The sequence below is a fragment of the Stegodyphus dumicola genome, chromosome 2 (genome assembly GCF_044657685.1).
Source record: "Stegodyphus dumicola isolate Sdum_Otavi_A_Nest chromosome 2, ASM4465768v1".
NCBI lineage: Eukaryota > Metazoa > Arthropoda > Arachnida > Araneae > Eresidae > Stegodyphus > Stegodyphus dumicola.
Window position 1 is genome coordinate 245,586,871 of NC_140769.1, and position 15,316 is coordinate 245,602,186.

Below are 15,316 nucleotides of genomic sequence, written 5' to 3' on the forward strand. Positions count from 1 at the left end.
TTACATATATAAAAAAATGACAACGAAATATGCCAATCTCTTAATAACAGTGACATAAGAAATACGATGAAAAATTGTTGCCAAACCCATATTTCTAAAAGAATGAAAATATTTAAAATGATGCGATTTCATCAAAAATCTATCAACAACAATAAGAAAGGAAAATTGTTGCCAAAGTCACATTTTTAAAGATGTGAGAAGTGTACTCGGAAGCTTCATTTAAAAAAATTTTTAAAAATAAAAAATACTATCATTTTTCCAAAATTCTTTTTTGTAAAAGCAGTCGTAAGTTTAACGTGTCCAAAAATCAAAGAAAAATAAACTGTACATTTTTAAAAAGAAACTTTTTTAGAAAAATTCCTGTTGAAAAAGTGTTAAGCTCACGTTGTTAAATAAATTCGTATTTAATCGATTTATTGAAACATGAAATTTATTTTAAGTTCGTAAAATAGCTAAGTGCCTATATTTCATGACGATATGAAAATGGAGTGTGTAGAGTAAAATCTCGCTTTCTTTTAGCCCATTATGTCTCAAAATGATGCGTTTTCATCCCAAAACATAAAATAAAAAAAATTAATTCGAATTTCGAAAAAATCGCTTCGAGGTGCACTGGCTCTTGTCTAGATTCACTTATGTACCAAATTTCGTAGCTATGGGTCTACTAGCTTACGTGCAGCGCGAACAAAAGATACACACACAGACAGACTCTTTCTTTCATTATATGTATAGATTTCATAATTTCATTATATGTATAGATTTCATAAAACTTAAAAATTTTTTATTAACAAACTCTATGATTCTATCTCTATCAAAACAAAGCATATTTTTATCTCCAGCATGCAAGACTGTTGCCATTTGGAAAAATGAGGGTGAAAATTACCGTTTTCACAGTTTTTAATTAATATTTCTGCTAATTAAAGTAGCACAAAGATGAGAATGGTGGAAATGGCTTCTCACGAATTGTTGGAATTCGAAGGCATCTCTCTCGAAATTCAACTCCCCCTCCATTTCAGAGGAGATAATGCCACAAACAAATAAACAAACAGACAGAAACGCACAGATTTTAATAGTATAGATTCTTATCTTTCTCGACATATAATTTTTTTAAATGTTTTTGAGCTTTAATGGAGAAACTTAGCTGCATAGAATAAAATCAAACATTTAACTTTTTTCTCAGAGGGCTGAATCACCTTCTCTTTGCAAGAAATACAGTTTACATAAACAGAAGAATAAAACTGTCAAAATCCCCTGGCTAGGTTGCAGTACCAAATCTGTTTTTAAACACATCTAATTTGTAATATTCCAGTCAAAACAGCAACAAATAGCAGATCACATGCTTAATGGCAAGAAGCTCCCAAGATAGGCAATAATTTAAGAAAGAAAATTGCATTTCATTCCTTAAAAGCAACTCTCTAAAACTTCATACACATTTAAGGGAATAATAATAAAATTCAGATTCTAGCTTTGATTCATGTCTTGTTGAAACTTGTCACATAAATAAATTTTTAAAGCTTAATAAGCTTAGAGTAGACTTTTAAGGTACCCCTGGTATTATGGCGAAGTTGTTTCATTTATCACCAAGTTGTTGTTTTATTTATCGCCAAGTTATTGTTTCATTTATGGTAGCCTGAGTAGTTGAATTTTATGGAAACCCTATTGTGATGGAATCGGGTGCATGATTCTGGGAAATTTTGAATCATGAGATGTTTTGTAAGCACTTTTGTGGTGTGTGTGTGTTGGTTTTATTGTTTAGACGGTAGAATGGCCGAATATAGTAAGATTAATTTGAAGTTTCTGTACAATTTGGAATGAAAGGGAAAAAGTGTGTTAATTGACTGCTGTGTAAATGAAGGTTTACTTAGTAGCCATTATAAGTGTCCTGTATACAGGAAGGATATGCGTCTAGTCAAACGTAAAAACCATTTAGATGGATTTGAATGGGTTTGTAAGAAGAAAGGTTCAGAAGCGGTGATGCCGATTTACAGATTCAAGTTCAGATAATTTTAGGAAGTTTTTGGATGCTGTTAAGGAATTTTGTGTGCCACAGACTAAAGACGAAGGAACTTCTAAATAGGTTAAGTGGATATTTGCTTTTTGTAGTGCTTAAATGCATAACATGTTTTTCCTTTTTTATGTTATTTTATTGTTTGGTTTAAAATTTTACTGAGATTATGTATTTTTTGTTTGCCTATATTGTAGAAATGGGTGCTTCTTTGACTTTTTAAGTGAAAATATATCGATGCACACATGGACAAAGTGAAGGGAATGCGCAATGCAAGTTTGTGTAATTCTTGGATTTTTTTAAGTGAAAATAGGTCAATGTGTACGTGGATAAAGTCATGGGAGAGCACAATGCCACTTTTGTGCAATTCAGGGATTTTTTTTTAAGTGAAAATAGGTCGATGTGTACATGGATACCGAGTTTGTGCAATTCTTTGTATTTTTATTTTGGCTTCATGTAGCGGCGATTTTTTGCGCAAAAATCGCCATTATGCAAGCCAAAATAATAAGTCAAAGAATTGCACAAACTCCGTATCCATGTACTGTCAAAAAGCGGCAAGTTTCACCAAGGGGTACCCTAAAATATATTTTTACCCTCAATAATTTTGCCATAAAGAAAAGTAATAATAGAATAACTGACAAATAAAAGTACAAGCTAAAAATGATAAAGTATATAACATAAATATTCAAAGTTTCACTTTGAATAGTGAAGGGGAAAATGGAATGAGTTATATAAATGATTAACTGAAATAATATTTTATGAAAGTTTTTTTGGGAGGGGTGACAAATATAACACGAGATGAAATAAACAAATGGATGAAAATAAATAAATGATTCATTGAAATAAATATTCTATTTATCAGTACCATTTATCCATTGTTCAGATACTATAATAAAGATGAAATTTTATTATATGAAGCAAAAATACAGCATTGGTATATCACAAAACATTTTAGCTTACTGTAGATGAAATAGTTATTACAACATACCTCTGACGGAATATAGAGGGAATATCCAGGTTCACCTGTGTTATTAAATCCCATCACAAGAACTTCTCCAGCATATCCAACATTGATTTTCTAAAAAGAAAAGAATTTTGAAAATGCCAATAATTTAATGCCCATTAGTTAAAATGAAATAGTACATAAAAATTTTTTAAATATACATATCAAGAAAACATAATATGTATAAAAATAATTTGCCTGCTTCAGGATGCATTGCTAAATTAAGTAAAATTAATTCCCAAATGTTTGATTTAAACTATCATTTAATTTCCATTAACTATAGTAAACATAAACATAAACATATACACACAATATTAAAAATGTTTAACTATTGTCGGCATAATTAATTCAATATAATTAATTAAATAATGGAAAAATCTTCTTAATATTTCAGAAAATTTAAAGTTTCATAAATATATGCATAGGGAAAGAATCATTTATTGAAAATTTGAGATAAAAAGGTTTTCAATTTATCTATGGCTAAAAACCTTCCAGTATTTTATTTAAATGTGCACACCTTTTCATGTATTCATTCAAAGTGCATATAAAAGTATTTTTCAAATATTCTATCTTGCAAAAATAATTTCAGGTATGAATTAGAGTGTACATAATGATGAAAATTAATTTGCACATAGGAAATACTGAAAGATGATTAAAATGAAGAAACCATAAATTTGTGCAGCACTAATTGAAAATAATGCATTCTAAAGAAAATGACAGTTTATTACAAACATATGGTTCTTATGAAGAATTCAATAGCTTACATATATAGTAGAATCCTAATAACTAATACCCTGATCACTTAATTTGCAAATATTTGTGACCTGTGCTCAGTTCTGAATGTAAACAAATAAATTTCAATTTTCAGAAAATTCAGCATGTCAAATTTTATAGCATTTTTTCCTCATATTTCTATGAAAATAAACTCTTTAAAAATACACAATATTTATAATAAATTTTGACTAAAGAAGTACATTAATTTTATAATTTAAGTTACTTAGCATTTTCTGTGCCTGCATCAAAACTCTTTTTATAGTAAACAATGCAAATTTTTGTTTTAAACAAATCTTTATTTTTGACTGTATATTCTGTTGCCTTTTAATCCTATGACGGCTCATTTTTAAAATGTAAAATTGCTTAAAAAATTGCATATATTTTTATTACATATTTTTAATCTACATGTATTTGAGATGTAAAATGTGTAGCACATTTTTTTTAATTAAGATTGTTTTAATATAGATTTCATGCATAAGAACAGGCTTTGATAACAATCAGTTTTAAGAGTACTCATATAAATAGGCAAATTCTGAAATATATCTTGATCAAATTATAATTTACTTTATAGAATACAAATGTAAAGTAGGTATACTAATGAAAATATTCAATATTTACATAAATTACATTAGAAATTAAGTTTAGTGTGGTAAACTTCAAAATAAGGTTTCAGTCAAAGTCCTACTTCACATTCTTTGTGCCAAATTTAAGTTCCTTTAGTAATTTTTTTGCTAACTGCAGATTTTTTTGAAGCAATAAATAGAACACTATGTGCTAGGCTCTTTTTTTTATGGGATTGGATATCAAGATATGCAGTCTAGTCTCAAGATCTAGTTTCAAGATATGCAGATTATCAGAATTCCATAGTAGCAAAAGTGATAATGAAAGTTAATAAAAAATTTTATTGGTACTTCAGTATTATTTCTTTTTCTTTCAATAATTGAAATACATATGAAAATTCCAATATAACAGTAATAAAAAACAAAATTTTTTAGTTTTTGATTTAAAGATATTTCAATTTATTAATGATGTCATTAACAAAGTATTAATTTTTTTTAAATACTAAACAAAAATGTAGAATATCAACTCTTATTTAATTCCCCATAAAGTACAATTCGCAAAATACTTTCCTCTAAACTTTTAACTGATTTTTAAAAGGATGAATGAATTTGTTTATGGTATTTCAGAAAGTCCTAATCAGAGAAGAAATATAAATGATCCAGAAAAATTATGAGAATGCAGATTACTTTGTATTGAAGGAAGTCTAAGACAAGATCTCCGTGGTTACGGGATAATATCTAACTTCAGATGAAATAATAATAAATCACATAAAAATATTATTTTAAGGAAAAATAACAATAATTTGCTATATGCAAGAAATTAAGCTAAAATTTTTCTATCATATTTAACATAAGGTGAATTACAACTGTTTTACAAGTTGAGCTAACAATATCTGTTAATGAATCTTGTATAATATCTTCCTTTCCTTTTAAAACTAGAATGTCTTTGAAATGTGATTTTAAGTGATCATTACCTTACAAGTAAAGCCAGGTATATCCATTTCAGTCCTGGTCATTTCTGACATAAGTTCTCTAGACTTCGGTCCTACTACATTAAGTACAGTATACATTGAAGTAACATCTCTCATAGAAACTGACCCATCCTTTGGCATATGCCTTCTCATCCACTCTGTAATTCGAGTTTGCTGAGCGGTAGGTGACATCATAAAATAACTGTAATATTTTAAAAGATAAAATAATTATGCTTATCGTCTAAAATATGTGCTCAGCAATTAATTTATAAATTAACAAATATTTTTATTATATAATTTATAAATTAATCTGAGATAATATATAACATATTAATAATGGTAAATATAGTTAATTCACCTATTTTATTCTATACATAATTTCAATACAGATCTTCATATAAATTTTAACACACAGGTTTCACAGGTGAAATTAAATCTCAACATGAATGCTTTTATACAACTTTATACATTAACTTCCAAAATACAAAACTATATTTAGAAAAGATGATAGGCATAGATGGAATACAATATACATACATAGATAGGCATAGATGGCATAGATGATAGGCATAGAAGGAATACAATATACAATCACACTGGTTTGTGCTGATTTTTTATACAAATACTTTGTTATTCAGTTTTGTCCATTTTATATAAACAGACAAATCTCAACCATTCACTTGAAAGGACTTACACATATAATGCATTTAATTTTGTGATCTATTCTAAATTAAAAGTATTTTTTGACAACAAAATAGTCAAATAAATATGATTCAGCATTATCAGAAAAGAAATTTTTTTTTAATGCCTTCATGACAACAATTTTTAGCTAAAGCTAATTTCATCTGAAATAACCATTATTTCTTAAATAAACACTTTATTAAAAAAACACAAATTTTGCTCAGAAGCTTATAACTATATGCTTCTTTTCTTAAGAATAATTATGATTAATGAAGATAAAACCTGTATCTTTACTGTAAATACAAAGTTTTTTAAAAAAGAAAGAACTTGCATTACTAACCAGTTGTGTGCTCTTCGTAAGAGCAAGCAATCATTTTCATAACAACCTTTATCATTTTGCATTCCAGAAGATACAATATTGCCCACAGGAACATCAATATCGTTAGAGCATAATAACTGTAATAGGTCTACAACTTCAGTTGCTCCAGACTGAAAGAAGAAAAACAATCTGTAGATGTTTGTTAGGATTAAAAACTATACCTTCAGCTTACAGATCACCAAAAAGCTAAAATGTTTGATTTTATCACCCATACTTGTCTTCATATGAAATTTTTAAAGAGCGAATAGGAATCTGGTTTTCTGTTTTCCAGTGTCATTTCATTAGTCAAAATGACAATTTATTAAAACTTAATTTATAATTTAATTAATTAAATTAATATTTTAAAGTTTAAATAGTTAAGGTTTAATAGTTAGAAGAAGGCTTCAAGGTAATCTAACTCATACATTAACTAATTCTCTTCAGAATCTTTGCAGAAGAAATATCAGAATGGTGGCCAAATAAACAAGATTTAGTTACATAAGATTTATTAAAACCTTTTTGATAAGAATCAGGCTCTTTAATACTAATTTTTGAATCTTTTTTGGTTTGAAATTAACTAACATATATATATATATATATATATATATATATATTAATTTACAAAATGACACAGATTATTATAAATTCCTCAAATGAAATTTAAGACACAGTCCTTTTAAATTGAATGAAATTTTACTATTGAAAGAAAAACATAAAGAAAACTATCTACAATAACTTTGTTTCCAACTACAAATTTATTACATATTGGAGCACCAAATTATTTTCTATAACCAAATTATTCATAAAACATACATTCTAATATTCTAAAGTAATATTATTAAATGTCTTTTAATAAAACAATTTTCATTTTATTTACATTATTTTTGGGCATGTTTGAAAGAAAGTGACACATGCCATTCTTATTGAAATGTAAGATTGTTCTATGATATTTTGAACTTTATGTTGTTATTAAGACTGTTTTTCATAAATTTATTTTTCAAACAACAGTTCAAAAAACAGTTTCCCCTTTAAAAATAACAGTGATGGAAAATAATTAATATATAAGAAAAGTAAAGTACTTAGTGACTAATTAGCATGTATTAAAATTCTTTTAATATCTAACTTGAAATCTCTAATGATGTGTATGGAACAACCAAATTACCAAAAAAGAAAATTTTCAAATTAAAATAACAGAATTTACATTTTATGAATAGTCATAAACAGTAACTTTATGATGGATGTTTTTATCACATAGAAATCCTTTATATTTCTTAGTTATTTTGCAAACCTTTTTTTCTTTTGCATAATTAATAATAAAATTAACATAAATTTCAAAACATAAGTACATTTAAGACATGAAAATCAAAAACAACTGAAAAACAGCAGTTGTAAAACTATTTCATTTTAAAATTTAAAGACTTTTACTTTGTAAAAAAAAAAAATCAAATATATTTAATACAGCTTTACATATCATATAAAACTATATTCAGGAATAAATTTTTATATTCAGGGACATTAAACTAATTTTGGTATTTGTCTTCTGCAGCGGCCTTGGTGAAATTCAAGTTTAAGAATGTGCAGTTTGTTGCCAAATATTGTAAACATCCACAAAAATACAACTGACTAGAATACACATAAATTGGCAATTTATTCAATACCTATATAAAACAAGTTATTATATATATATATATAACATAAAGAAATTAATATAATATGATTTGTATTTTGTTTTTATAACAACATTTAATATAATTTTGTCAGAAATTTATTCAAAATAGCAACATAATTCAACAGAACTATGCGATGTATTTAAAACAACAGCACATAAAAACATGCCAGAAAAATATTAATTATTATTAAACATACCCACAAATTCTATGTATTATTTTTACTTAAATACAATTTTATTAGTTATATATTAAAAAGTTACATAAACATACTGGAAACTCATTTTTTAAAACTTTTTCTGGTGGCCACAGTTCAGCAACTGCCACTAATAATGCCTCAAGTATCAACTACAGCTTCTTTTTTCATTTATAGAAGATAGAAAATAGAAAGCATAAGAGTGTTTTACAATGAAAAACTGCTATACTGACAAAATACAATACCGGAAAACCAGTAAGATCATTAACCATTTGCTTCTCAAATGTGCACAGATGGGTAACTGTTTGTTTCTTGGATATGTACAGATCGGTAACTGTTTGTTTCTCGCAAACATATAAATACAGATCGGTAGTCATTTATTTCTCACCAATGCAGAAATGTGCCAAATCTTATTCTCTCGACAAGGCCGTTACAGAAGATCAGTATTCGGTCTGATCTGAAGTAAAGAGATAAAATATTTTCCTTATGAAAAATTTTCAAGTTATCATATACAAAATTTCATGACTGTTTTCATGATATAATGTAAGACGTTGTAAACCATACTTACTTTAAGATGGAATTTTGTGAAGGAAGACATATCAATGATACCAACACGTTCTCTACAAGCATTATATTCTTCTCTAACACTCTCAAACCAAGAGGGTTTTCCAAAAATAATATCAGGTGGGTTAAGACGTTCTTCCTCTATTCATAAAAGTACACTGACATATCAAAACCTCATATAAGAGCAAAATTTGCGAAGAAAATAATTAGAAAACAAATACAAAAGATACATAATTTTGGTAAATTATTCATCAGAAATTAAACAGTCATATATTTATAAGCTTGTGGTAAGTTTTACTAATAAAATATTATTCAATGTACATCTTTCCTTTCTGTTTCATTTTACTATGAGGTTTGCTTATTCCAAAATTTATACAGATCTGAGTGCCAGGCAGTTTTATTATAAAGTTAGAAGAATTACAAATAGTTCTGTGTGAAAGTTTTGGCCTTCTAGCCACCACTGCTTTGCCTTGTAAAGTTTTGCTGTCTGCTGACAACTCTGACACTGATCTTGAATTACCAAGCATAGTGAAAGGGTACCTGTGTTCTGTAAGTTATACATTAGAATTTTTATCAGTGTCTAGGTGATGCTTGTAGCCCTTAATAGTAAATACACTGGTTTCCAAAAATTATGGGAAAATCATAAGAATAGTGATAACTCATTCAAAAATAAGCCAATTTGTATAAAATTTGAATATGTTGTCATATAAGAATTGCTGAGTAAAACTGCAGAATGCAAATTAGTGGTGCTTCGATTGAAATACGTCATCTGCAAGGAGCATTAAATTGCATGTTTCGCAGCAAGCTGTAACACTGAGATAAGAAATCTGGGATAGCCAATCTGTAATAATGATTTCCAGGCTAATGTCAGATAGAAGTAGCCAAATGGCTAAATACGAGTCCTCCTGTGCAGGAGACTTTTGAAACAATTTCTAACCACAGATTTAGCATCCAGAAGGTTCAACCAAGGATGGCCAACCACTGTGACAAGCGCTGATGACTGATATTTGTTCTTATGCACACACAGGAATAGAACCTAAACTCCATCTCAACTCAGATCCTTTCTCGCTGCAGTCACTGAAAGGTTGGTGTCAACATCATGAGTAGAAGTCATCACGAAGGAGGTCTGTATGCTATGTGAACAACCATTTTTGGGCTGCCCACGTCACTTCACAGAAGGGAATGTTTGAGATGGCATGTCAACATGTCCCCTGGACACCTGATCAATGGAGGGTAGTTCTCTTTATGGATGAGTCCAGGTTTAGCCTCCAAAGTGAAAGTTGGCATTATTTGATTTGGAAAGAGCCTGGAACCCTTTATCATCCATCAAACATTTTTTAAAGAGATGCATATAGAGGAGGACATTGTCTGTGTTTAGGTGGTATCTCTTATCTTTTTCTTTTGGGTGGATGCACAGACCTCCATGTCTTTATGTGTAGAACCACGAATGCTCAGGCATCTTTGATTCTTATGTGTGCCCTTATGCTGGGACATTAGGTGATAATTTCCTGATGCAGGACAATAATGCTAGACTACACAGGGCTCATACCGTGGACGATTATCTTCAGCAGCAAACAATTCAGCACATGAAGTGAGCAGCTCGATCAACGGACCTGAATCCTATTAAGCACATTTGGTAAGCTTTAGGAAGACTAAAGCTGCTCTCAATCCTCCTCTTCAGATCCTTGCCACACTTGCAACAGCTTTGCAAGAGCAGTGGCTTTCACTTCCTTCAGAAATGATAGACTGCATATTTGACAGCATGGCACATCGCTATATGTGTTGTATTGCTTCTAAGGGAGATCATACTTCATATTGAAGGTAACATTCCCTATACCAAACTGACACATCATGCTAATTTCTAGAACACCATAATTATCTGGTAATTTCTTTTCACGTGATCTTTATACCTTCCTCTGTGTTGTATACTTTGGGTGAGTTTCACAAAATTCTACAAGCAACTTTTTGAGTAATGGTCATTTTTGTGATTTTGCCTTAATTAATGATAACCAATGCAGATTAAACTGCTTAAAATTACCGCAGTTTTTTTTTTGGGGGGGGAACTTATTTTTATGAGTATTATGTTGTATAACCCTCAAAAGTAGTGAGGTGGAATAAATTTTAATTTATTTTATGTCTCAAGAGCCAGTTATTTATGTCTCAAGAGTTAGAAATTCATGTAGTGAAAACTCACGAGTAAAACACATGCAACACCTTTATCTGATTGTAAATGAGCTAGCTAAATTAATTTGAAACCGTATTTTTAATCAAATTAACTGGGGGAAAAAACTTACTAGATTTTGATGGATCAAAATACAAAACTCTCTCAAAACCCAATCTTTCTCCAAATACAGCTCCAGCTTGTTCTTGAACAGTATAAAGTGGAGAGCATCTAGATTTACGTGCAGTTTTAAACTCCGTTAGTATAGGATGTCTGATAGAATAATTATAGCCTAAAATTCAGAAATTAAATATTCATTTACTTAAAACCACATTTAAATTTAGAAGAATGTTAATTTATACAAAATGCATTTTCATGAGAACTACAACTATGGTGCAGAAAAAGAAACTTTTTTTTTTTTTTTTTAAATTTTAGAACAATGCCTTTTTGAATTTATATTGCTTGGACCCTAGTAATATAATTGACTTTTTTAAGTAGCAGCACCAATTATTGGAAATATTTTTATGTCATAATGAAAATTTTAACTTTTTATTAACATCTGCTTGCAAAACCTTTCTTTTGCACATTACAAAAACTAATTTTTGAGTTTTCCAAAGGGATTTTTTTAGGAACTGATAGACTTTGAAGAAAGACATCTTGAACAATTCTTCAAAATCCTTTCAAATTTGATAGATGATGATCCTCATTTTTATCTCTTAGTTCACGTCATAATTTCAAATTGGATTTAGCACTAGTGACTGAGTGAGCCAAAGCAGAACATCAGTACTGTTTCATTCAACTCTCCTTCCCTGGAGCTCCTAAATATGTATCAAATATGCTTCCATTCACACCATGAAGGTATACAGAAAGGAGGGAGAAAATACCTTATAAACTTTTAAATTTTTTATACAGAATAATCAAAATTGGTCTTTAGAACAATATTCAACAAGCTAGAATTCATATTTAATAAAATAAAATATAATTACAAATTTTGAATATTAAAAATCTGAATCTGATAAAGTACACAATCCTTAAATTTTAAATATTATATTCCAGTTTAAATTGTGCTATGTATATCATTACTTTAAATAAAAACATTCCAATAATTGTTTTTATAGCATACAAATCTTGTTCATAGAGTAAGATGAGAGTCACTCATAACCGTGTAAAAAGGTAATGAAATAAATAATATGAGGAGTGTATTTATTATTTTTCATTCCAAATCAAAGCCCTATATTTTCAACTGCAGAATAAAAGAAGTTGTTTTATAAAATATTTTTATGCCTTTTAAAAATGGTACCCTCCCCCAAATTAACTATGTTCTTCATTAAATCTGAATGTCTATGGATATTCAAAAACTCTTCTGGTGTGTAGCTTCAACAACGCTATGTTATACCTGCTTTCTTTACTGAAGCATTCAAATGTTACAAATCTTGTTTAGCATCTTGAAAAATACCATAATAATAGATTTCCTCATATCTTATCTTGATAAATATATAGCTAACATCAATATCTCACCGATGTTAAATTCAGTTTTATAAGCCAATGATTTAGCCAAATATGAAAGCCAAGAAGGAATAAGAGTTTGCAGCAAATAAATGAGAAAAGGATGACAATAGCTATTAAGCATTGCTTTGAATAAATTTTACTGAGATTCTAGTAAAAGCAATATAAAAAGAATGGTAAACTACAATGAAAGAAATTAAAAATGTCCCATGTAAATGATCAGTGAAGAATTACATTTATATGTCTGATATCACAGACAGAGATTTTATGTATATTGAAAAATATTAAAACAGATAACATAAAGCAACTGTATTAGAAATAGTGCTGTATTTTTCATTAAACATTTCTGAAATGCATTTAGCCTTTTCCATGTAGAAATTAAAGGGCAATTACATATTATACTTTACAATTTATCATTTTTCTGCCTTATTTCTCTTAGGTTTGCATTGTTAAATAAAATGTTTGACATATTGTTTGACATATTCATTAAAAATTTCTTAACCTAAAAACATCTTCATCAAACTAACAGTTAGAAACAAAAAGTTATTGAGCCTATTTTTTTTTATTTATATTCATAAATCAAACAATCAAAATTTTCCTACAAGGTGAAATCAAAATAAAATATTATTTTACTTTTTTTATCTAACATAAGCAGAATGAGACAAATTTATGGCCTTCATTACACACAAATTTAAGTTATTGCCTTATAATACTCTTTTATAATTCGATATACAGTTAATTATATACAGTATACCTTATAATTTTCAGAACTGCTTTGAAAACAATCTTATTAGCAAAAAAAAAAAAAAAAAAAAAAAAAAAAAAGAAACTATGAAGTTAGTGTATGTTACTGAACATCACTATTTCAGTACACATATAATAAATTCAAAGCATATTTGGTAGCCCCTTTTCTGAACATAATAAGAAATTAAATTGACACCATTTGAATTTTCTTAATAATGTAAAAACAAGCCCTCTTCATTTCCAGTTTTGGCTAGGGAATAGGAAATAGTCCAGAGAAGACAAATTTGGTGAACAAAAGAAGCAATAAAACGTCATAACTTTCAGGATGGAGTCTAAAACTCAGCCAGTAACTGACAACTATAAAAATGCAATGTTATGCACAAATTACAAGTAGCCCATTGTCAGACTGTGACAAATTCCATGAATTCCTGAATGTGAATGCTTTAAAATCTTTTAAGTAGAATTTCAGAAAAATATAAACAGTAAATCATTCCTTTAAAATAAAAAACTTTACAACATTGCCTCGATATTGAATTTTCAGACTAATTTTCTTGCATGGGAACAACCTGCACCCTTTCATGCTGAATTTGGCTTCTTTCTTAATTGACATAATCAGAAATACTGTGTTTCCCAAATCACATAAGTTTTCAATAAATATGAATTTGTTGCCTCAAGTTGCACTATTGACTTTATGGGAGCCACAAAGAAAAAATTTAGTTTCCTATATCTTGCATCAAAATGCAATGAAAAGTAATCTCACTTACTCAAATGAGATTCACAGTAAGTTTATAAACACATGTTAATCAGACAGAAAAATTTGACTGTCTTTTTTTTTTAATGCATGAGATGAACAAAGCATGCACAACCACTATATTGAATATAATATTTACAAACATTTTAAATCATTTGAAAATTTGACTGCACTAAAAAGTTGTTATTGTATACCCGTTTCAGAATACAATCCTATGATACATTTATTTTATATAGTAATTTATTTATAAGTTATTATCTAAATTAATATTATAAAATTAAAACCAATTTAATATAATAATTTATTTACAAATAAGGCAGCTGGTTTTGATTTAAGATTTAGTCCAGAAAATTATGTGACATGCTTCACATTTATGTATGTCTATGTACTTATGTAATGTTGTACGTATTCATGTAATATTGACTATTGATAAAGAATAAAAATTAAAATTAAGGTAATTAATTAAATAAGGCATAAAAATTACCAACAGCTTCTTGCACCCTTTCTCGGAGAAATTTTGAATTATTATGCAGATCAATGAATCTTCTTATATCAAAGGGTAGCAAATATGCTTTTGGTTCACCAGTTGTTATCCAGTCAGCAAGTTCCTTTCCTAACCCACCAGCACCTTGGACAGCATTAACATTCATTCCCACAGCAACATACAAATTATCAATCTATAAAAACAAATTTCTTCTTGTGAAAAAATAATAATTTAAATAATTTTGCATCAAAACAGCAGCCTTCCTAAAATAATTAAAAATGGTATTACTTGAATTCGTGAAAAACTTGTCATCTTATTTTTACCTAAATTGTCAAAGACTATTATATAATTTGACCAAATCCTTAATTGCTATACAAGTCTATTTACAAAATGTCTTCCAATGCTACATAGGAAAGCCATGATTTATGGATTCAAAAAAATTAAAAAATAAAATTGTGATACTTTAATTCAGTGGTATCAAACACAAATTGCATGTGGAGCAAATGCACAATCAAAAAACACTGGTGGTTCAGCAATTTTCTCTTCTCAATATGAGAAAAATTTCCAGCACTTTTTTTAAAGAAAATGAAATAAATTATTGACAAAATAAGAAATATTTAAAATAAATGTTATATTTTGCTAACTAAATATTTATCAAAACATATATAAACAATAATGACAACATCACAACGGGAAAAAATTCAAATTTTAATTGTTATGAATTTTGTAAATATATCCATAATTTTAGAGAAATATGTGAAATTGGAGTATCTCTTCTATAATGTAACATGAAATGCCTCAAAAATGGGAAGCTGTGCTGGAAAAATAATGTTACAAGGGCAAGTCTATTTAACAGTGAGATAAATGGCTACCTCACCAAATCCAGAGATAGCA

At 28.3% G+C, this 15,316-nt stretch overlaps 1 protein-coding gene across 2 annotated transcripts in view; it reads right to left on the reverse strand.

The window, feature by feature from the left end:
- The window catches only part of LOC118180131 (pyruvate dehydrogenase phosphatase regulatory subunit, mitochondrial-like), a 69,204-nt gene that overhangs the window by 19,311 nt on the left and 34,577 nt on the right, over nt 1–15,316 (reverse strand). Inside the window, exons 10-15 of one of the 2 annotated variants that reach the window (XM_035349274.2) lie at nt 14,423–14,615; nt 11,071–11,229; nt 8,781–8,917; nt 6,332–6,480; nt 5,314–5,512; nt 2,991–3,080 (exon numbers count right to left, since the gene is read on the reverse strand). In XM_035349274.2, coding sequence (XP_035205165.1) covers nt 2,991–3,080; nt 5,314–5,512; nt 6,332–6,480; nt 8,781–8,917; nt 11,071–11,229; nt 14,423–14,615 — 927 coding nt within the window. The remainder of the gene's footprint in view (nt 1–2,990; nt 3,081–5,313; nt 5,513–6,331; nt 6,481–8,780; nt 8,918–11,070; nt 11,230–14,422; nt 14,616–15,316) is intronic. The other variant, XM_085811978.1, reaches the window with a different exon arrangement.